The sequence below is a fragment of the Coregonus lavaretus genome (genome assembly GCF_964263955.1).
Source record: "Coregonus lavaretus genome assembly, chromosome: 25".
Lineage (NCBI taxonomy): Eukaryota > Metazoa > Chordata > Actinopteri > Salmoniformes > Salmonidae > Coregonus > Coregonus lavaretus.
Genome location: NC_140012.1, coordinates 3,296,677 through 3,319,460, shown reverse-complemented (window position 1 = coordinate 3,319,460; position 22,784 = coordinate 3,296,677). Strand labels below are relative to the sequence as shown.

At 43.2% G+C, this 22,784-nt stretch overlaps 1 protein-coding gene across 1 annotated transcript; it reads left to right on the top strand.

Annotated features, from left to right (window-relative positions):
• Positions 1 to 22,506, top strand: LOC311101206 (ras-related protein Rab-5C-like). The gene is made up of 6 exons (XM_084142310.1): positions 1 to 176; positions 10,459 to 10,786; positions 12,243 to 12,394; positions 12,585 to 12,707; positions 20,869 to 20,962; positions 21,570 to 22,506. Exons 2-6 carry the CDS (start codon positions 10,621 to 10,623, stop codon positions 21,695 to 21,697), a joined length of 663 nt encoding a protein of 220 aa, XP_083998436.1. The 5' UTR covers positions 1 to 176; positions 10,459 to 10,620; the 3' UTR covers positions 21,698 to 22,506.
• The last annotated feature ends 278 nt before the right edge of the window (positions 22,507 to 22,784 follow it).

The window sequence follows — 22,784 nt, the reverse complement described above, 5'->3', positions numbered from 1 at the left end:
AGAGCCCCGTTTCAGGAAAGAGGTGGGTGTAACCCGGATGTTCGGTTACACAACGCGGAAGTACGGGATAGAGTGATTTGCTTAACTGAAAAGTGAACCAAACAGCAAAAACAATCCGTTGAAAATCTTGGGCATAGGCATATTTGAGTATATAACTACGACTGCAATCCAAATAGGTAAGAAACAACACAATCCCCCTCTAAATAATAGTTGTTAATTGTGTACCTTGAGCTAGCTACGTCAGTCAGCTAGCTAGCTAGATGGATAGAAATGCTATACTAAAATGCACCAGCCATGGCTGCTAGCCAACGTAAGTTAACGTATCAATGCATTCCCACTTGCTGTTGTTTTTGACCACAGCAAATGTGTTTTTACTTTCGATATTGGGAGTTCGCTTGTGAATTATCCAGAATCAGATGACGGTAGAGGACAGAACGGTAACGACGTTACACGCTGAAAAAAAAAAAAAAAAAGTTATTTAATGTTTTACCGATAGTCGAACTATTTCCTTAACAGATCATGAGGCAATATGCTGTTTTCTGGCGCTTGGGTGGTTTAGGGACCGTCGTAAAAGTGCAATACTGGTGATTGGCACAAATGTTTTTGCATTTCCATTCAGGAGGGTTAGCCTATCCCTTGATCACGACTCTCAGTTCCATTCCATTACACAAGAGTCATTGGATGAAGGCTTGCCTGGAAATCCAAGGTTGATTTGCATATAATTCTACCCTCGAGCAGAAATTAGCATTTGAATCAGGAAACGTACCTCTCATTACCTCTACAAGCCAGAATGTTGAAAAAATTATATTTGAACGTACTTTACCAATGGTCTATGCGGTTGGTCCTTTTGGCGGTAGGAATGTGAGACAGTATATCCACAGGAAAGGATAATTGCATCAACTTTACAAAGCGCTGGTAATGCGTTCAGATTTCAATCACCTGAAGCATTTTATTTAACCAGGTAAGCCAGTTGAGAACAAGTTCTCATTTACAACTGCGACCTGGCCAAGATAAAGCAAAGCAGTGCGATAAAAACAACAACACAGAGTTACATATGGGGTAAAAAAAAACATAAAGTCAAAAAATACAACAGAAAATATATATACAGTGTGTACAAATGTAGCAAGTTATGGAGGTAAGGCAATAAATAGGCTATAGTGCAAAATAATTACAATTAGTATTAACACTGGAATGCTAGATGTGCAAGAGATTATGTGCAAATAGAGATACTGGGGTGCAAAAGAGCAAAAATAAATAACAATATAGGGATGAGGTAGTTGGGTGGGCTAATTTCAGATGGGCTGTGTACAGGTGCAGTGATCGGTAAGGTGCTCTGACAACTGATGCTTAAAGTTAGTGAGGGAGATAAGCATGCACATAACCATGGAAACATGTGCACGAGCTTGGCAAGTATGCATGCGTCTCGTGCATTTAGGTGATAGAAATCTGAATGCGCTACCAGCAACTGTGATAAAACCGGTTGAAACAGTGTACAGTAAGTGTATATTTTGCATTTGAGAAATTATTGATGTGATATCAAAGTAAAGGGCTTTATGTTTCTAAAACCATATCGCAATTGAGAATCGATTCATGTTTAGATGGAGTATTTGGCTGTTTTATCTGCCAGAGCCAGTCTACCGCTGAAAAAACAGTGTCTTCAGAAAGTATTCATACCCCTTGACTTATTCCACATTTTGGTACAGCCTGAATTCAAAATTGATTAAATTGATATATTTTTCTCATACATCTACACACAATACCTGATAATGACAAAGTGAAAACATGTTTTTAGAAGTTTTAGAAAATGTATTCACACCCCTTTGCTATGACAGTCCAAATTGAGCTCAGGTGCATCCAATTTCCTTTGATCATCGTTGAGATGTCACTACACAGGTTCACCTTGTGCTGGGGACAATAATAGGCCACTCTAAAATGTGCAGTTTTGTCACACAACACACTGCCACAGATGTCTCAAGTTTTCAATTGGCATGCTGACTGCAGGAATGTCCACCAGAGCTGTTGCCAGAGGACTGAACGTTAATTTCTCTACCATAAGCTGTTTTAGAGAATTTGGCAACCGCCCTCACAACCCAACCGCAGGCCACATGTAACCACGCAAGCCAAGGACCTCCACATCCGGCTTCTTCACCTGCGGGATCATCTGAGACCAGCCACCCGGACAGCTGCTGAAACTGTGGGTTTGCACAACCGAAGAATTTCTGTGCAAACTGTCAGAACCGTCTCAGGGATGCTCATCTGCGTGCTTTTCGTCCTCACCAGGGTCTTGACCTGACTGCAGTTCGGCGTCGTAACAGACCAGCCACTGGCCTGCTGTAGAAGTGTGCTCTTCACGGATTAATCCCGTATGGCGTCGTGTGGATGAGCGGTTTACTGATGTCAATATTGTGAACAGAGTGCCCCATGGTGGTTATGGTATGGGCAGGCATAAGCTACAGATAATGATCACAATTGCATTTTATTGATGGCAATTTGAATGCACAGAGATACGTGACGAGATCCTGAGGCTCATAGTCGTGCCATTCAACCGATGCCATCCCCTCATGTTTCAACAAGATAATGCACGGCCCCTGTACACAATTCCTGGAAGCTGAACATTTCCCAGTTCTTCCATGGCCTGCATACTCACCAGACATGTCACCAATTGAGCATGTTTGGGTTGATCTGGATAAAAGTGTACGACAGAGCATTCCAGTTCCCGCCAATATCCAGCAACTTCGCACAGCCTGATGAACTCTATGCGAAGCAGATGTGTTCACGCTACTTGAGGCAAATGGTGGTCACACCAGATACTGACTGGTTTTCTGATCCACGCCCCTACCATTAAAGGATTAACGGTAACACTTTACTTGACACCCAGTGTCATAACATATAATGATACGGTCATAACCATGTCATATGTCATAACCGCTGCCATAATTTGTCATAACCGGTTATAATATGGTCATAACACTGTCATGACACATATATTTAGACCGATCGTGACATTTATGGCTGGTTATGACACCTAACTGCTGCCACTCTAATCTGGTGGTCCATGCGCGCACGACCCACGTGGAGTTCCAGGTCTCCGGCAGCCTCTGGAACTGCCGTTCTGCGGTCAACAAGGCAAAGTTCATTTCAGCCTATGCTACCCTCCAGTCCCTTGACTTCTTGGCGCTGACGGAAACATGGATTACCACAGAAAACACTGCTACTGCTCTTTCCTCGTCTGACCATGTGTTCTCGCAAACCCTGAGAGCATCTGGTCAGCGCGGCGGTGGCACAGGAATCCTCATCTCTCCCAAGTGGACATTCTCTCTTTTTCCCCTGACCCATCTGTCTATCTCCTCATTTGAATTCCATGCTGTCACAGTCACTAGCCCATTCAAGCTTAACATCCTTGTCATTTATCGCCCTCCAGGTTCACTTCGAGAGTTCATCAATGAGCTTGACGCCTTGATAAGTTCCTTTCCTGAGGATGGCTCACCCCTCACAGTTCTGGGTGACTTTAACCTCCCTACGTCTGCCTTTGACTCTTTTCTCTCTGCCTCCTTCTTTCCACTCCTTTCCTCTTTTGACCTCACCCTCTCACCGTCCCCCCCTATTCACAAGGCAGGCAATACGCTTGACCTCATCTTTACTAGATGCTGTTCTTCTACTAATCTCACTGCAACTCGCCTCCATGTCTCCGACCACTACTTTGTATCCTTTTCTCTCTCGCTCTCCTCCAACACTACTCACTCTGCCCCTACTCAGATGGTAATGTTCCGTCGCAACCTTCGCTCTCTCTCTCCCGCTACTCTCTCCTCTTCCATCCTATCATCTCTTCCCTCTGCTAAATTCTTCTCCCTCCGATCTCCTGATTCTGCCTCCTCAACCCTCCTCTCCTCCCTTTCTGCATCTTTTGACTCTATGTCCCCTATCCTCCCGGCCGGCTCGGTCCTCCCCTCCTGCTCCGTGGCTTGACGACTCATTGCGAGCTCACAGAAGAGGGCTCCGGGCAGCCGAGTGGAAATGGAGGAAAACTAGACTCCCTGCGGACCTGTCATCTTTTCACTCCCTCCTCTCTACATTCTCTTCCTCTGTTTCCGCTGCTAAAGCCACTTTCTACCACTCTAAATTTCAAGCCTCTGCCTCTAACCCTAGGAAGCTCTTTGCCACCTCCTCCCTGCTGAATCCTCCTCCTCCTCCCCCTCCCTCCTCTCTCTCTGTGGATGACTTCGTCAACCATTTTGAAAATAAGGTTAACGACATCCGATCCTCATTTAAGTCAAATGACACCGCTGGTCCTGCTCACACTGCCCTACCCTATGCTTTGACTTCTTTCTCCCCTCTCTCCAGATGAAATCTTGCGACTTGTGATGGCCGGCCGCCCAACAACCTGCCCGCTTGACCCTATCCCCTCCTCTCTTCTCCAGACCATTTCCAGAGAACTTCTCCCTTACCTCACCTCGCTCATCAACTCATCCTTGACCGCTGGCCATGTCCCTTCGGTCTTCAAGAGAGCGAGAGTTGCACCACTCCTCAAAAAACCTACACTCGATCCCTCCGATGTCAACAACTACAGACCAGTATCCCTTCTTTCTTTTCTCTCCAAAACTCTTGAGCGTGCCGTCTCTAGCCAACTCTCCTGCTATCTCTCTCAGAATGACCTTCTTGATCCAAACCAGTCAGCTTTCAAGACTGGTCATTCAACTGAGACTGCTCTTCTCTGTGTCAAAGCTCTCCGCACTGCTAAATCTCTCTCCTCTGCTCTTATCCTTCTAGACCTATCCGCTGCCTTTGATACTGTGAACCATCAGATCCTCCTCTCCACCCTCTCCGAGTTGGGCATCTCCGGCGCTGCTCACTCTTGGATTGCGTCCTACCTGACAGGTCGCTCCTACCAGGTGGTGTGGCGATAATCTGTCTCCGCACCACGTGCTCTCACCACTGGTGTCCCCCAGGGCTCAGTTCTAGGCCCTCTCCTATTCTCTCTATACACCAAGTCACTTGGCTCTATCATATCCTCACATGGTCTCTCCTATCATTGCTACGCAGACGACACACAATTAATTTTCTCCTTTCCCCCTTCTGATAACCAGGTGGCGAATCGCATCTCTGCATGTCTGGCAGACATATCAGTGTGGATGTCGGATCACCACCTCAAGTTGAACCTCGGCAAGACGGAGCTGCTCTTCCTCCCGGGGAAGGACTGCCCGCTCCATGATCTCGCCATCGCGGTTGACAACTCCATTGTGTCCTCCTCCCAGAGTGCAAAGAACCTTGGCGTGACCCTGGACAACACCCTGTCGTTCTCCGCTAACATCAAAGCGGTGACCCGATCCTGCAGGTTCATGCTCTACAACATTCGCAGAGTACGACCCTACCTTACACAGAAAGCGGCACAGGTCCTAATCCAGGCACTTGTCATCTCCCATCTGGATTACTGCAATTCGCTGTTGGCTGGGCTCCCTGCCTGTGCCATTAAACCCCTACAACTTATCTAGAACGCTGCACCCCGTCTGGTGTTCAACCTTCCCAAGTTCTCTCATGTCACCCCGCTCCTCCGCACACTCCACTGGCTTCCAGTTGAGGCTCGCATCTACTACAAGACCATAGTGCTTGCCTACGGAGCTGTGAGGGGAACGGCACCTCCTTACCTTCAGGCTCTGATCAGACCCTACAGCCAAACGAGGGCACTACGTTCATCCACCTCTGGCCTGCTAGCTCCCCTACCTCTACGGAAGCACAGTTCCCGCTCAGCCCAGTCAAAGCTATTCGCTGCTCTGGCACCCCAATGGTGGAACAAGCTCCCCCACGACGCCAGGACAGCGGAGTCACTGACCACCTTCCGGAGACACTTGAAACCCTACCTCTTTAAGGAATACCTGGAATAATATAAAGTAATCCTTTTCCCCCCCAAAAAAAAGTGGTTGTCCCACTGGCTACCATAAGTTGAATACACCAATTTGTAAGTCGCTAACTGATGTAAATGTAAAAGAACAAAACAAAACTACCACAGTAGTGATTGTATTGCTGGTTATGACACCTACATAAGTGTCAAAACCAACAGAACCTACCACACAAGACAAAACATTCCAGTACACCATAGCCTACGTGTCAACAGTATGTTTGTTAAATATATATTTTTAAATTGACCATATTAAATTATATCATTGTAATTGCGCACACATTGATGCACCTACCCCAATGCTATGTTGCTGTTGACTGGGATGAATGCAGGAGCAGATTTCAGGAGCAGGACAAGACTGATGACTGATATAAGAGCATGTATGTGATAGGCATATCTGGCTTACAGTGCATTCGGAAAGTATTCAGACCCCTTGACTTTTTCCACATTTTGTTACAGCCTTTTCAAAAAATGTATTAGATAGTTTTTTTTTCCCTCATCAGTCAACACACAGTACCCCATAATGACAAAGCGAAAACAGGTTTTTAGAAATGTTAGCAAATTTATTAAAAATAAAAACCAGAGTTCCTCTGTGGAGATGGGAGAACCTTCCAGAAGGACAACCATCACTGCAGCACTCCACCAATCAGGCCTTAATGGCAGAGGAGCCAGACGGAAGCCACTCCTCAGTAAAAGGCACATGACAGCCTGCTTGGAGTTTGCCAAAAGGCACCTAAAGGACTCAGACCATGAGAAACAAGAATGTCTGGTCTGAGGAAACCAAGATTGAAGTCTTTGGCGTGAATGCCAGGCGTCACGTCTGGAGGAAACCTGTTTTTCTGTGCATGTTTTTCAGCGGCAGGGACTGGGAGCCTGGTCAGGATCGAGGGAAAGATGAATGGAGCAAAGTACAGAGAGATCCTTGATGAAAATCTGCTGCAGAGCGCTCAGGACCTCAGACTGGGGGCGAAGGTTCACCTTTCAACAGGACAACGACACTAAGCACACAGCCAAGACAACGCAGGAGTGGCTTTTGGACAAGCCTCTGAATGTCCTTGAGTGGCCCAGCCAGAGCCCAGACTTGAACCCGATCTAACATCTCTGGAGAGACCTGAAAATAGCTGTGCAGCGACGCTCCCCATCCAACCTGACAGAGCTTGAGAGGATCCGCAGAGAAGAATGGGAGAAACTCCCCAAATACATTTACATTTACGTCATTTAGCAGACGCTCTTATCCAGAGCGACTTCCAAATTGGTGCATTCACCTAATAGCCAGTGGGATAACCACTTTACAATTATTATTATTATTTTATTTTTTTTGGGGGGGGGGGGTACAGTTGTGCCGAGCTTGTAGCATCATACCCAAGAAGACTTGAGGCTGTAATCGCTGCCAAAGGTGCTTTAACAAAGTACTGAGTAAAGGGTCTGAATACTTATGTAAATGTGATATTTCAGTTGTTGGTTTTTATATAAATGTGCAAAAATGTCTAAAAACCTGTTTTCGCTTTGTAATTATGGGCATTTGTATGTAGATTGAGAATGATATATATTTGTATCCATTTTAGAATAAGGCTGTAAGGGATCTGAATACTTTCCGAATGCACTGTATATTATTATGATGGTCATAATGCTTCTTGACAGTCTCATAAATTGTATTTCATAAAGTGAGCAATGACAGGGAAACACTGCTGGTTTGACAGTCTGCTGTCGGTCCCGCCTCTCAGTACCTGGGTGTGTGCACTTTGGTTGCAGTAACATTTCTACACGGAAGGAGAGAGCATGAATTTGAACGTCCCATTTAATGTGGTGTTGATGAGTCGAAATCCACTAAGCCTATTGTTTTCTGGCATATTCATTTATTTTATTTAGTGTGCAGGCTCCGAAATAAACGCGAGCTGTCCAGAGCAAAAATAAGCGCCCATCAATCTACTTGCTGAACTTATTTATTTTAGGGAAAGTGTTTAAAGTAAACTTTCAATAGTGAACATACTAGCAATATGCTGGCTACTGTTGATAATCTTCCAAAAAGAATGCAACAAAAAGACACCTAGCATTCGTTTTGGCTAGATTACTGTAGCCATGTCAATATCTCTGTTGGAACGTTTGTCTTCAAGCGGCAGTGTCCTATTTTCAAATCTTCTCAGAATGTCATACTTTAGAAACAAAAATGTATGCAATTAATACAATGGAATTCTAAAGAATGGAGTAATGATTTGCATTGCTAAATTATATTACACAGCTTTTTAATACATATCATAATAATCAAATGTAGCCTATTCATTGCTGAATATAGAGATAATGCATGCCAACCTATAGGCCCTGCATGACCCCATTCCGTTTAAGAACTATACCATGTTTGGGCCAGTAGAAATTCTGTTCGGGCAAGTAGATTTTTGGCCAACTGGCCTGACTAGGCCAGTGAGGAAAAAAAGTTAACATTGGACCCTGGCATGTTTTCTATGCAGCCACGGAGTGGTGGCGGATAGGCTATTTACTGTGCTTTGATTGACGAACAGAAAGCTTGACTAGTTTATAAAAGGTGTCGAACTAACTGAATAAAGTCGATCTCATATCCTTGCCATTCATAAATCATAACGTAGTTAGCCTATATGTCCACGGTATCGCATCCAGACAAGTGAACTAAAGATCTCGTTTGTGAATCCTCCTCACTGCAGGAACAATGTGGAGCGATAGCCTCACTCTGGTACAAAGTATGATAAAAGAAAACAGATTGAATTATTTTAAAAGCTATTGATACTTGTGTTTTTTTCAAAGATATTGATTTAATCAAAGTGTTGACAATGGAGTAGTCAACTGCTGCTTTCTGTGTAGCAAAGCCCATGTTCTCGATATGTGGTCCTCTGTAGCTCAGCTGGTAGAGCACGGCGCTTGTAACGCCAAGGTAGTGGGTTCGATCCCCGGGACCACCCATACACAAAAAAAATGACTAAGTCGCTTTGGATAAAAGCGTCTGCTAAATGGCATATTATTATTATATTATATTCTCTCTTCATTCTTTAATCATACCTGTATTGCAGCTAACTGAGAAAATGCCTGTTAATAGGAAGCTTGAAGTGTATCTTTCATAAGAGAGGTCAAGGAACCCACCACACGGGTCTGTAGATATATAGCTCATATGTACAGTGAGCTATTTAAAATTAGACCTATCACAGGAAATATTCATGTTAATCAGTTAAATGAAAAATGTTATTTCTAATGAGTGTACTATGGAAGAGAGAGGTCAGTGACCTAACATCGAGTGGTTTTAGATGTATATGTAATTTGGACTTGAAGCTCTTGAACATTTAATCTGTATTTAAATGAATAACCACAGCTGTAACAGGAAAAATATCAAAGGGGAGGAATTTTGAAAAAGTGATTTGCTTGATAATAGAGGTCAGGGAACACACAGCACTTGTCTGTAGATCTGTTGGAACTTGTGGTTTGGAAGCCATCAAAAATTATAATTATTACTGGAAATATTCATTTATAATCAGGGAATTTTAAAATGGGAATTCTAATGAATGTATCATGGATTAGGGATTTTGGCTCTGTAGGTCATGCAAGTATGCTACCGTAGGTTGCAAATATTGTGAGAGAGATCATAGGCCTATTTATTTTTTATGAGCTTGTATATTTACATAGAATCCATGAAAAATAAACACAATCCATTTTTTAAATGTAAATGTTGTGAGGAAAAAAAGTTGCTTTATGATCTCTAGATCATTTAATTAAGACAAAAGTAAGTTTTTCTGTAAACACCAGGTTCTGTTGATTGCCCTTTTTAAGATGGTCCCTTAGTGCATAATGTTCCCCCATTGAAACCAACAGTCACTTTTTGAAAACAGAACAGAAGGGAGAAAACAAAGGCTGTACCTTGCTCTCTATCGTCATCTGATTCTAGTTATATCACTCTAATCATCCTAGGACCTTACGTTGAAGTGGTATTGACGAGAAAACTCTGAATATCAAACCAATATCCAAACTGAAAACAAATTGAATGCAGTGTTTTGTCATCTAAGTTAGGTAGATAACTTAGTGTGAACTTAAACGACTAAAACCAGATATAAAGTATGTAGAAAAGATAATGGTGCAATATATCTTTTTTAAAGATCACCTTTGACAACTAACAATCACCAAAATAAAAACAAGACATTCAGGAAGAATCCAAAATTCAAAAAATGGCATGGCATGGGGCCCTCGTTGATTTTGTTATGTTTGAGTCACTCCGATAGCATAAGAACAAGGCATAGGCCATGGCAAAATGTGTAGAATTGCAGGAAATTCGCTTTAAAACAGCAACATTTCGTCTCTGCGGCCAAGAGGAGGGCCTCTAAAACCGAGCCATTGAGTTATCAATATTGACACTCTTATCATGCCAGGAAGATAAGGCGGCCAATGTCAAACCAATAGTAAGACTGATCTCACACCTGGATCAGTGTGGTTAGCCTAACTTCCACTTTCATCTATACCTGCAGGGACTTTCCAGCCAGACCAACTGTGGTATTTTTTTATGCGACTACTTCTTGTCAATAATCATTTATATATTTTTTTCTCCACGCCAGCCTCCCAGTTGCTGCACTTCTTCACTTTACTTCAACTGTTTCCCGGCTCCAATCAGCTGCCCCCACGTATCGGAATTCCACTGCTGCTCCAGACCCCCCCTGCTGCCTCTCGGCGTGGCCCAGCCCAGGCCCTTTTATTCAGGATAGCATCTGCACAGCTCCATGGCGGGTCGTGGAGCACCGGCACGACCCAACAGCCCGGCGGCAGGCAACAAGATCTGCCAGTTCAAGCTGGTGCTGCTGGGAGAATCGGCGGTGGGCAAGTCCAGCCTGGTGCTGCGGTTTGTCAAGGGACAGTTTCAGGAGTACCAAGAGAGCACCATCGGAGGTGAGTTATTCAGTCTTTTTGAAAAACATTGTTTGTGCAGGTGGTTGGTTGTGACCCACTGCAGGTTTCCCTATTCCATCAAGTGGTCTTTTTATATCTGTGATAGTTGGCTTTACTAGCTCTCATTGCTAGAATGGCATCACCATATCATGGCTGTTAAAATCAAAGCATGTTAACAATGGAGGTTGATTTCTTTCTATGGGGATTACCGGTAGTTGTTTTTAATACAAGTGGAAAGAGGGGTCACTGAAAGGCATTGCATGTTGGTGTGGCTTTTGTAGTCAACACAAGGTATGCCCAAGCAAGTCAATGTAGCGTATGATGCTACAGCGCTGGGGATTTCATTAACGTCTCAATAAATGAAATACTGTAGAACAGAGTCTCTGCCTATTATTAGCCTATTGTACAATAGTGAGCTCCAGTCAACAGAGTACAATAGAGGGCACAGGAAATGACCCGCAATGGAAGAAGTGTTAAAGGATTCAAAGGGTGCCATGTCTCATGGGACCTCTTTACCGCTGGAGAAATGGGCTGTCATGACTCTCCTGGGTGAGGATCAAAGGCCTCAGATCAGCTTAAATAACAGTCATCATATTAATGAAAGTCACGTCACGACAGGGCTCTGTTCAAAAAAATGCTTTCTCCTTCCCTCCTAGTGGTAATCACTGATTTTAATAGCTTTCACCGACCCAGTCATGTCAGTGATTAGGCTCAATAAATGGAGGTAGGAAGGAAAGACGTCAATGAATTGGAATGAGGCCATGGACTCTGTGCTGTCATGTGATTGTGGACTTCTCAGAGAGCCCAGGTAAATGTTTGCAGCCTACAGACATGGGATTAGCATTTTCTCCATGGCTCTGATCCTTAGAAGCAGCAGTGCTGTGCTCGTTGGGAAGTTAAACCTACAACCTGTTTGGAAGGCCTCTGTTAAAAAGCACAAATGAAATGAGACCCAAACTTTAATTTTTCTCAAATCGCCTTGCATAACATTATGAGCATATTAGAAAGTACCTTTTATTGTTGGTGGTATCCATTTTTGCTTCCACCTCTTAGTCTCTATGTAGACTATCAATGCAAGTCACTTTGATAGTGTTCTAACGTCTGTGCCATTTTTAACGGTTGTGTACGAGCGTGTGTGTAGTCAGTTGGTAGGCCTCTGCCTAGAGCAAATTGAGGAACTGCAACTTTGAAAGCTTTGTCTCTACACTGGATAGGTTCTCAAGTGACAGAAATGGCTAAACAGATGTTGACATTAAATGGAGTGGGAGAGATTGACCTGTGAACCCTGCATTGAGGCACACTCAATGGGGTGCAATGTAATTGCCTCTCTGTTAATAATGTCAGCTCTATATAAGACATTTCCAAACATTCATGAATACAGCCCTGTTTCCTCCACTGACATATCCTCTACCTCTTTTTTTTTTTTCCTCCCTTCCTCCATCTTGCTCTTTTCCAGCTGCCTTCCTCACACAGACTGTCTGCCTGGATGACACAACGGTCAAGTTTGAGATTTGGGACACAGCAGGCCAGGAGCGATACCACAGTCTGGCGCCCATGTACTACAGGGGAGCCCAAGCGGCCATTGTGGTCTACGACATCACCAACACAGTGCGTAAAGGCTCTTTATCTACCACTGTGTAGGCGGGCCGCCCAATTGAATTGAAAGACCAGTGAAACCAATAGTTTTGATCCTTCAAGAATATCACTTCTCAATGCCTTATGAGCTTATTTCAGCTCTCTTAACCTATCATAACCTTAATGTAAATTATACATTCTGTGCCTTTGCGTGTTTCACCAGGACACTTTTGCGCGAGCAAAGAACTGGGTGAAGGAGCTGCAGAGACAAGCCAGCCCCAACATCGTCATCGCTCTGGCCGGGAACAAGGCCGACATCGCCAACAAAAGAGCCGTCGAACTCCAGGTGAGAGCAATTCCCAACCTGTGTGTGTGTGCACGTGTGTTGGCAAGTGTTATCTGTTAATATGCATTATTCATTGATGTTTGACCACATAACAAAACAGTTAGCATGATATTTAATATCAGATGTTGATCACAATTTACTTTGACTTGTGTCATAGCCCAAATAGTCTAAATTTGGTGTGGTACAACAATAGTGTACATTTAATAAAGCAATTAACATCCCATCATGCTTAGGGTCTGTATAAAAATGTTGGGCAGGCCATTATTTTGGCTACCATGGCTATGCCCCCATAGGATAAAAATGCCCCTATCCACAGGGCATGAGTGGTCATTGAATGTTTGATGAGCATGAAAATGATGTAAACCATATGCCATGGCCGTCTCAGTCACCAGATCTCAACCCAATTGAACACATATGGGAGATTCTGGAGCAGCGCCTGAGACAGTGTTTTCCACCATCAACAAAACACCAAATGATGGAATTTCTTGTGGAAGAATGGTGTCACATCCCTCCAATACAGTTCCAGATACTTCTAGAATCTATTCCAAGGTGTATTGAACCTGTTCTAGCTCGTGGTGGCCTTACGCCCTATTAAGACACTTTATGTTGGTGTTTCCTTTATTTTGGCAGTTACTTGTATGTAAAAAATTAAATAGATTGTTGTCCACATACAGTGAGGGAAAAAAGTATTTGATCCCCTGCTGATTTTGTACGTTTGCCCACTGACAAAGACATGATCAGTCTATAATTTTAATGGTAGGTTTATTTGAACAGTGAGAGACAGAATAACAACAAAAGAATCCAGAAAAACGCATGTAAAAAATGCTATAAGTTGATTTGCATTTTAATGAGGGAAATAAGTATTTGACCCCTCTGCAAAACATGACTTAGTACTTGGTGACAAAACCCTTGTTGGCAATCACAGAGGTCAGACGTTTCTTGTAGTTGGCCACCAGGTTTGCACACATCTCAGGAGGGATTTTGTCCCACTCCTCTTTGCAGATCTTCTCCAAGTCATTAAGGTTTTGAGGCTGACGTTTGGCAACTCGAACCTTCAGCTCCCTCCACAGATTTTCTATGGGATTAAGGTCTGGAGACTGGCTAGGCCACTCCAGGACCTTAATGTTCTTCTTCTTGAGCCACTCCTTTGTTGTCTTGGCCGTGTGTTTTGGGTCATTGTCATGCTGGAATACCCATCCACGACCCATTTTCAATGCCCTGGCTGAGGGAAGGAGGTTCTCACCCAAGATTTGACGGTACATGGCCCCGTCCATCGTCCCTTTGATGCAGTGAAATTGTCCTGTCCCCTTAGCAGAAAAACACCCCCAAAGCATAATGTTTCCACCTCCATGTTTGACGGTGGGGATGGTGTTCTTGGGGTCATAGGCAGCATTCCTCCTCCACCAAACAGGGCGAGTTGAGTTGATGCCAAAGAGCTCGATTTTGGTCTCATCTGACCAAAACACTGTCACCCAGTTCTCCTCTGAATCATTCAGATGTTCATTGGCAAACTTCAGATGGGCCTGTATATGTGCTTTCTTGAGCAAGGGGACCTTGCGGGCGCTGCAGGATTTCAGTCCTTCACGGCGTAGTGTGTTACCAATTGTTTTCTTGGTGACTATGGTCCCAGCTGCCTTGAGATCATTGACAAGATCCTCCCGTGTAGTTCTGGGCTGATTCCTCACCGTTCTCATGATCATTGCAACTCCACGAGGTGAGATCCCCAGGCCGAGGGAGATTGACAGTTATTTTGTGTTTCTTCCATTTGCGAATAATCGCACCAACTGTTGTCACCTTCTCACCAAGCTGCTTGGCGATGGTCTTGTAGCCCAATCCAGCCTTGTGTAGGTCTACAATCTTGTCCCTGACATCCTTGGAGAGCTCTTTGGTCTTGGCCATGGTGGGGAGTTTGGAATCTGATTGATTGATTGCTTCTGTGGACGGGTGTCTTTTATACAGGTAGCAAGCTGAGATTAGTAGCACTCCCTTTAAGAGTGTGTTCCTAATCTCAGCTCGTTACCTGTATAAAAGACACCTGGGAGCCAGAAATCTTTCTGATTGAGAGGGGGTCAAATACTTATTTCCCTCATTAAAATGCAAATTAATTTATAACATTTTTGACATGCGTTTTTCTGGATTTTGTTGTTGTTATTCTGTCTCTCACTGTTCAAATAAACCTACCATTAAAATTATAGACTGATAAATTCTTTGACAGTAGGCAAACGTACAAAATCAGCAGGGGATCAAATACTTTTTTCCCTCACTGTATTGTCATTTAGGGCCAATTTCCTGGACACAGATTATGCAGACCTGCCAACCTGCACGCCTTTTGCGTGCCATGCACGTAATTTGGTGTCAAAGTACGCTGGTATGAAACACTACCCTAATATACGAAAAAATCATCTTTTAGTTGACACATTGTAGTTTTTGACTCAACCGTCGGAAGATGGAGCTGAGTCAAACAGAGAGCCTGGGCGAGTAGGAAAAATCTCTAGCTCAGGGCCTGCCCATGTACTGTTTTCCTCCCTCGAGCTGGATGGCAGCTCTCCACTTTGTCCGTTCATACCACTGATGTGTGAGGGGAAAGGGTAGGGAAAATGAAGAACTAACTGTTTGCCAATTACATTTTCCAAAATGTTATGTGTTAGTCAAGCACATAATGATGGTTATGTTTTAGTCAGCGTCTAAGGCGTCATTACGACGAAGGTAGTTAGCTACAGCGTGGATGGAACCGGACATGGCAGAAAGTTATGTTCTGCGAATACCGTCCTTCACAGAAAGTTGTGTTACTATTATTAAAGACTGTGAAAGATTAGTAGGCCAATGTTAATTAATCAGTTATTGATCTGTCCTCTTAATATAGCTGTATATCAACAGTAGGCTGCTAATGATGTGATAAGTCAGTTCACCAATAACAACAAGGCATGTTGAATGAATGGTAGCCTAGTAGTCAGACTTAACTTGATGGATTAGGTCAGGGATGGAGATCTGAAACAAGCTCAGATCGGTCTAGTTCAGTTCTTTCATATTCCAAATAGCCTACAGTAAGCTAGACTAATACATTGCGTCCAGTAATTTAATTATTCAGAATTGTCTTCCCAAACAAAATTAAGAAGCCAGGTTACACTTTAACTAGACTATCCACATAAAGACACATTCATTACAATAATCATTAACCCTATATTTAACCTAGGAAGTGTCATTGAGACCACCCCAATTTCACTTAGGATCAAACACAAGACTTCTGTGTTGGCTACATTGTTTGAGATCATTTAAGACTCTAGGTTTCACGAAATGGCAGTTACAGGATTTTCAAAAATGCTAAATGCTCCAACTTCCTGAGGGGGAAGTTTACTGACCCCCTCCGGACCTCCCTCCTACCCATCATTAGGACTACATCAGCACCACCTTGTCAGAAAATCCAAGGGAGAACCAATGATTGTACATTTAAACGTATTTCTAGTTAGGTACTGAAGAGCAGCCAATAAACAAGTACCCATAACAGTCCATAGCCTACCATTCCTGCTGAGGCAGCCTTCTGCCAACATAATTATTAGGCAAAAAAAAGGTGCATTTGCCTATGATTTGAGCAGTGTGGGTGTCGCACAAGCTTCATCATGGGGGACCAGGGCTGTCGCTGCGCTGAAGTTGTAATCATAAAAATTCTTCAAGGTTGGCAGGTCTGGATTATGCCTAGTCCTGGGCTAAAAAGCATTGTTAATGAAGAATCTCCATCGAAATAGCTTTTTAGTCCAGGTCTAAACTTAATCCGTGTCCGGGATACCCCCCTTAATGTTGAAGAACCTGGTAGAGCCTTGAATAATCCTACAAAATTACAGTGGGGAAAAAAAGTATTTAGTCAGCCACCAATTGTGCAAGTTCTCCCACTTAAAAAGATGAGAGGCCTGTAATTTTCATCATAGGTACACGTCAACTATGAAAGACAAATTGAGAAAAAAAATCCAGAAAATCACATTGTAGGATTTTTTATGAATTTATTTGCAAATTATGGTGGAAAATAAGTATTTGGTCACCTACAAACAAGCAAGATTTCTGTCTCTCACACACCTGTAACTTCTTCTTTAAGAGGCTCCTTTGTCCTCCATTTATTACCTGTATTAATGGCACCTGTTTGAACATGTTATCAGTATAAAAGACACCTGTCCACAACCTCAAACAGTCACACTCCAAACTCCACTATGGCCAAGACCAAAGAGCTGTCAAAGGACACCAGAAACAAAATTGTAGACCTGCACCAGGCTGGGAAGACTGAATCTGCAATAGGTAAGCAGCTTGGTTTGAAGAAATCAACTGTGGGAGCAATTATTAGGAAATGGAAGACATACAAGACCACTGATAATCTCCCTCGATCTGGGGCTCCACGCAAGATCTCACCCCGTGGGGTCAAAATGATCACAAGAACGGTGAGCAAAAATCCCAGAACCACACGGGGGGACCTAGTGAATGACCTGCAGAGAGCTGGGACCAAAGTAACAAAGCCTACCATCAGTAACACACTACGCAGGCAGGGACTCAAATACTGCAGTGCCAGACGTGTCCCCCTGCTTAAGCCAGTACATGTCCAGGCCCGTCTGAAGTTTGCTAGAGTGCATTTGGATGATCCAGAAGAGGATTGGGAGAATGTCATATGGTCAGATGAAACCAAAATAGAACTTTTTGGTTAAAACTCAACTCGTCGTGTTTGGAGGACAAAGAATGCTGAGTTGCATCCAAAGAACACCATACCTACTGTGAAGCATGGGGGTGGAAACATCATGCTTTTGGGCTGTTTTTCTGCAAAGGGACCAGGACGACTGATCCGTGTAAAGGAAAGAATGAATGGGGCCATGTATAGTGAGATTTTGAGTGAAAACCTCCTTCCATCAGCAAGGGCATTGAAGATTAAACGTGGCTGGGTCTTTCAGCAGGACAATGATCCCAAACACACCGCCCGGGCAATGAAGGAGTGGCTTCGTAAGAAGCATTTCAAGGTCCTGGAGTGGCCTAGCCAGTCTCCAGATCTCAATCCCATAGAAAATCTTTGGAGGGAGTTGAAAGTCTGTGTTGCCCAGCGACAGCCCCAAAACAGCACTGCTCTAGAGAAGATCTGCATGGAAGAATGGGCCAAAATACCAGCAACAGTGTGTGAAAACCTTGTGAAGACTTACAGAAAACGTTTGACCTGTGTCATTGCCAACAAAGGGTATATAACAAAGTATTGAGAACTTTTGTTATTGACCAAATACTTATTTTCCACCATAATTTGCAAATAAATTCATTAAAAATCCTACAATGAGATTTTCTGGATTTTTTTTTCTCATTTTGTCTGTCATAGTTGACGTGTACCTATGATGAAAATTACAGGCCTCTCTCGTCTTTTTAAGTGGGAGAACTTGCACAATTGGTGGCTGACTAAATACATTTTTCCCCACTGTATGTGATGATAATAATATATACTGAACAAAAATATAAACGCAACATGTAAAGTGTTGGTCCCATGTTTCATGAGCTGAAATATAAAATCCCAGAAATATTTTTCACAAATGTTTTGCATAAATTTGTTTGCATCCCTGTTGGTGAGCAGTTCTCCTTTGCCAAGATAATCCATCCACCTGACAAGTGTGGCATATCAAGAAGCTGATTAATCAGCATGATCATTACACAGGTCACCTTGTGCTGGAGACAATAAAAGGCCACTCTAAAATGTGCAGTTTTGTCACACAACACAATGCCACAGATGTCTCAAGTTTTGAGGGAGCGTGCAATTGGCATAGTGACGGCGGGAATGTCCACCAGAGCTGTAACCAGATCATTTAATGTTCATTTCTCTTCCATAAGTTTTAGATAATTAAGCAGTACGTCCAACCAGCCTCACAACCGCAGACCACATGTATGGCGTTGTGTGGGCGAGCGGTTCGCTGATGTCAACGTTATGAACAGAGTGCCCCATGGTGGCGGTGGAGTTATGGTATGGGCAGGCATAAGCTACAGACAATGAACACAATTGCATTTTATCAATGGCAATTTGAATGCACAGAGATCCATTGTGAGGTCCATTGTTTTTGTTTTCTGTGACCAACATATGTACAGTACCAGTCAAATGTTTGGACACACACCTACTCATTCAAGGGTTTTTCTTTATTTGTACTATTTTCTACATTGTAGAATAATAGTGAAGACATCAAAACTATGAAATAACACATATGGAATCATGTAGTAAGCAAAACAAGTGTTCACTACGTGCTTCTACATCTGCATTGCTTGCTGTTTGGGGTTTTAGGCTGGGTTTCTGTATAGCACTTATGAATACAATTTGATTGATTGGTTAAACAAATCAAAATATATTTTATATTTGAGATTCTTCAAAGTAGCCACCTTTTGCCTTGATGACAGCTTTGCACACTCTTGGCATTCTCTCAACCAGCTTCATAATGTAGTCATCTGGAATGCATTTCAATTAACAGGTGTGCCTTGTTAAAAGTTAATTTGTGGAATTTATTTCCTTCCTAATGCGTTTGAGCCAATCAGGTGTGTTGTGACAAGGTATGGGTGGTATACAGAAGATAGCCCTATTTGGTAAAAGACCAAGTCCATATTATGGCAAGAACAGCTCAAATAAGCAAAGAGAAACGACAGTCCATCATAGGTACACTTCAACTGTGAGAGACGGAATCTAAAACAAAAATCCAGAAAATCACATTGTATGATTTTTAAGTAATTAATTTGCATTTTATTGCATGACATAAGTATTTGATACATCAGAAAAGCAGAACTTAATATTTGGTACAGAAACCTTTGTTTGCAATTACAGAGATCATACATTTCCTGTAGGTATTGACCAGGTTTGCACACACCGCAGCAGGGATTTTGGCCCACTCCTCCTTACAGACCTTCTCCAGATCCTTCAGGTTTCGGGGCTGTCGCTGGGCAATACGGACTTTCAGCTCCCTCCAAATATGTTCTATTGGGTTCAGGTCTGGAGACTGGCTAGGCCTCTGCAGGACCTTGAGATGCTTCTTACGGAGCCACTCCTTAGTTACCCCGGCTTTGTGTTTCGGGTCGTTGTCATGCTGGAAGACTCAGCCACGACCCATCTTCAATGCTCTTACTGAGGGAAGGAGGTTGTTGGCCAAGATCTCGTGATACATGGCCCCATCCATCCTCCCCTCAATACGGTGCAGTCGTCCTGTCCCCTTTGCAGAAAAGCAACCCCAAATAATGATGTTTCCACCTCCATGCTTCACGGTTGGGATGGTGTTCTTGGGGTTGTACTCATCCTTCTTCCTCCAAACACGGCGAGTGGAGTTTAGACCAAAAAGCTCTATTTTTGTCTCATCAGACCACATGACCTTCTCCCATTCCTCCTCTGGATCATCCACATGGTCATTGGCAAACTTCAGACAGGCCTGGACATGCGCTGGCTTGAGCAGGGGGACCTTGCGTGCACTGGAGGATTTTAATCCATGACGGCGTAGTGTGTTACTAATGGTTTTCTTTGAGACTGTGGTCCCAGCTCTCTTCAGGTCATTGACCAGGTCCTGCCGTGTAGTTCTGGGCTGATCCCTCACCTTCCTCATGATCATTGATGCCACACGAGGTGAGATCTTGCATGGAGCCCCAGACCGAGTGTGATTGACCGTCATCTTGAACTTCTTCCATTTTCTAATAATTGCCCCAACAGTTGTTGCCAGGTGCTTGCCTATTGTCCTGTATCCCATCCCAGCCTTGTGCAGGTCTACAATTTTATCCTTGATGTCCTTACACAGCTCTCTGGTCTTGGCCATTGTGGAGAGGTTGGAGTCTGAGTGTGTGGACAGGTGTCTTTTATACAGGTAACGAGTTCAAACAGGTGGAGTTAATACAGGTAATGAGTGGAGAACAGGAGGGCTTCTTAAAGAAAAACTAACAGGTCTGTGAGAGCCGGAATTCTTACTGGTTGGTAGGTGATCAAATACTTATGTCATGCAATTAAATGCAAATTAATTACTTAAAAATCATACAATGTGATTTTCTGGATTTTTGCTTTGTAAGTAGGAAAACCTGCAATATCGGCAGGTATCTGTTTTCCCAGTCCTATGAAATCCATAGATTAGGGCCTTTGAAATTTTTGCATGTGGAATTTATGTTTTTGTTCAGTAATAATTGACCTCTGTCTTTACAGGAAGTACAGGCCTATGCTGATGATAACAGTCTACTGTTCATGGAGACTTCTGCCAAGACTGCTATGAATGTCAATGAAATCTTCATGGCCATAGGTAAGGGCAACTGTCTACCTAGTGAGTCCCAACTTACTCCAAGCACTATAGATAGGCCTATAGTCATCATCAATAGTCATATGTATGATAATTCTATGGATTTATCACAATAGTCTGAATAGACCTCCACCGTTACATCTTTGCTACTTTGAAAAGACCGGTATAGGGTGAATTCAAAATGGCAGATGCCATTATTTAGCAGACAGTCAAGAACAACTTAGTCTTACAGTCAAGATCAACCAATACAATGCAAACAGTATAGGAATTGGCTTTCAGCTACTAGGTATTGGCTTTCCAGATGGAGAGGAATCCACTTTATATAATTATTTGACCTTTACCTAAAGGGTTTTTAGCTATTCTTGTGCTGCATTCAAGTGCTCCTCTGAAATGGGAAATTCATAACATCCAGACTAGAAAACCCGGTGTTACCTGAGTTTCCCCACCCCCGTATTTTAGACTTCGGAAGCTCATAATGAACGGTTTTGGACAACAGAAATTCCAGTAGCTGTTCCTTCCTAGTTTCCCATTTGGGATGTTCCGTGTCTCTGATAATTCCAGGACCACACGGATGCAGCATTAATGCCCACTCTACTCTCTGTCCTTATAGCCAAGAAGCTGCCCAAGAACGAGGCGCAAGGTGGAGGCGGGGCAGGGGGCCGGACCAGGACTGGAGTGGACCTTCAGGAGCCCGCCCCCCAGGGCCGCAGCGGCCAATGCTGTGGCGGGAGCAATTAGCCGATAGCCAATGAACTGACCAAGCGAGCCCAGAACACGAATATTGTCAAGACGACAACGGTTCACGGCATAGAGAGGAATGACGCGGGAACCGTTCTCACCGACCATACTTAAACTGAGATTAACAGCCGAGCTGATCTGTTACCCCCCCCCCCCCCCCCTTGAATCAAAAGGAGTCCCTTTTTTAAACCATAAGCTAGAGGGAATCAATGCGACCCTCTCACATACTCTCTATCCCTCTCTCTTTTACCCTCAATCAATCCCTCTACTATACTGCCCTTTCAATCATCCCCCTCTCACTTTATTTGAATACTAACTGGATTATGTCTTAATGCTCTTTTTAAAGGACATCAATCATACCATCAGCTATTAGCCTTTTTGTCCAGGTGGCAGGAGCATTTTGCGATTCTTTTTTAAAATCTTTTTTTCCTTCTTTTATCCAATCATTTTCTTCCTTCTATGTTGATCTTCTTCATCTGGAAACAGGAAAAGATGCTCCAAGGGGACAATGTGTCTTACACTGTTTCTCCAGATCTGTCCATTTTATAAATGATTATTAGCCTATGTTTATTATTACCGCTGTTCTTCTGGCACGTGTGGGGGATGATTTGATAGAACACACCTAATGTGGTTTCCGACACATGATACAAATTCAACTGTAACGGTAACGCAGTGTGCATTTAACAGCTAGTACACCATACAGTCATCTTTAGCATCATGTTTTTGAATCTAAGATAAATGTAAGAATACATTGTAAGACCTGAAAATAATAAAAGAAGATGGCAAGATTGTCTTGGCCAAAATGTAAATTGTGTATGGGATTACGTTTTTAATAGTATAACAATAATTTGTTTACCGCCAATCAAACAAAAATTATTCTGATATTATAAAACATCATTGGAAAAGAGATCAATGGTGAAACCGCTTTAACCTTCCCTGAATAAAAAAAACAGACAATAAGGATATTTTTTTTAAGGGAGTGGAATCCCATTCTCTTTTTTTATAAGATAAATTATAAATGAGATGGGGAGACAGACATTCAAACTCCCGCTACTCCCGCTTTTGGAGGGCATGTGCTAGGTCAGCC

What these genes read in the sequence shown, in the direction of transcription:
- LOC311101206 (XM_084142310.1), top strand. Translation starts at nt 10,621, where the DNA reads ATGGCGGGTCGTGGAGCACCGGCACGACCCAACAGCCCGGCGGCAGGC. An exon ending in CCAAGAGAGCACCATCGGAG is followed by an intron (nt 10,787 to 12,242) that starts GTGAGTTATTCA and finishes GCTCTTTTCCAG; the next exon opens with CTGCCTTCCTCACACAGACT. An exon ending in TGAAATCTTCATGGCCATAG is followed by an intron (nt 20,963 to 21,569) that starts GTAAGGGCAACT and finishes CTGTCCTTATAG; the next exon opens with CCAAGAAGCTGCCCAAGAAC.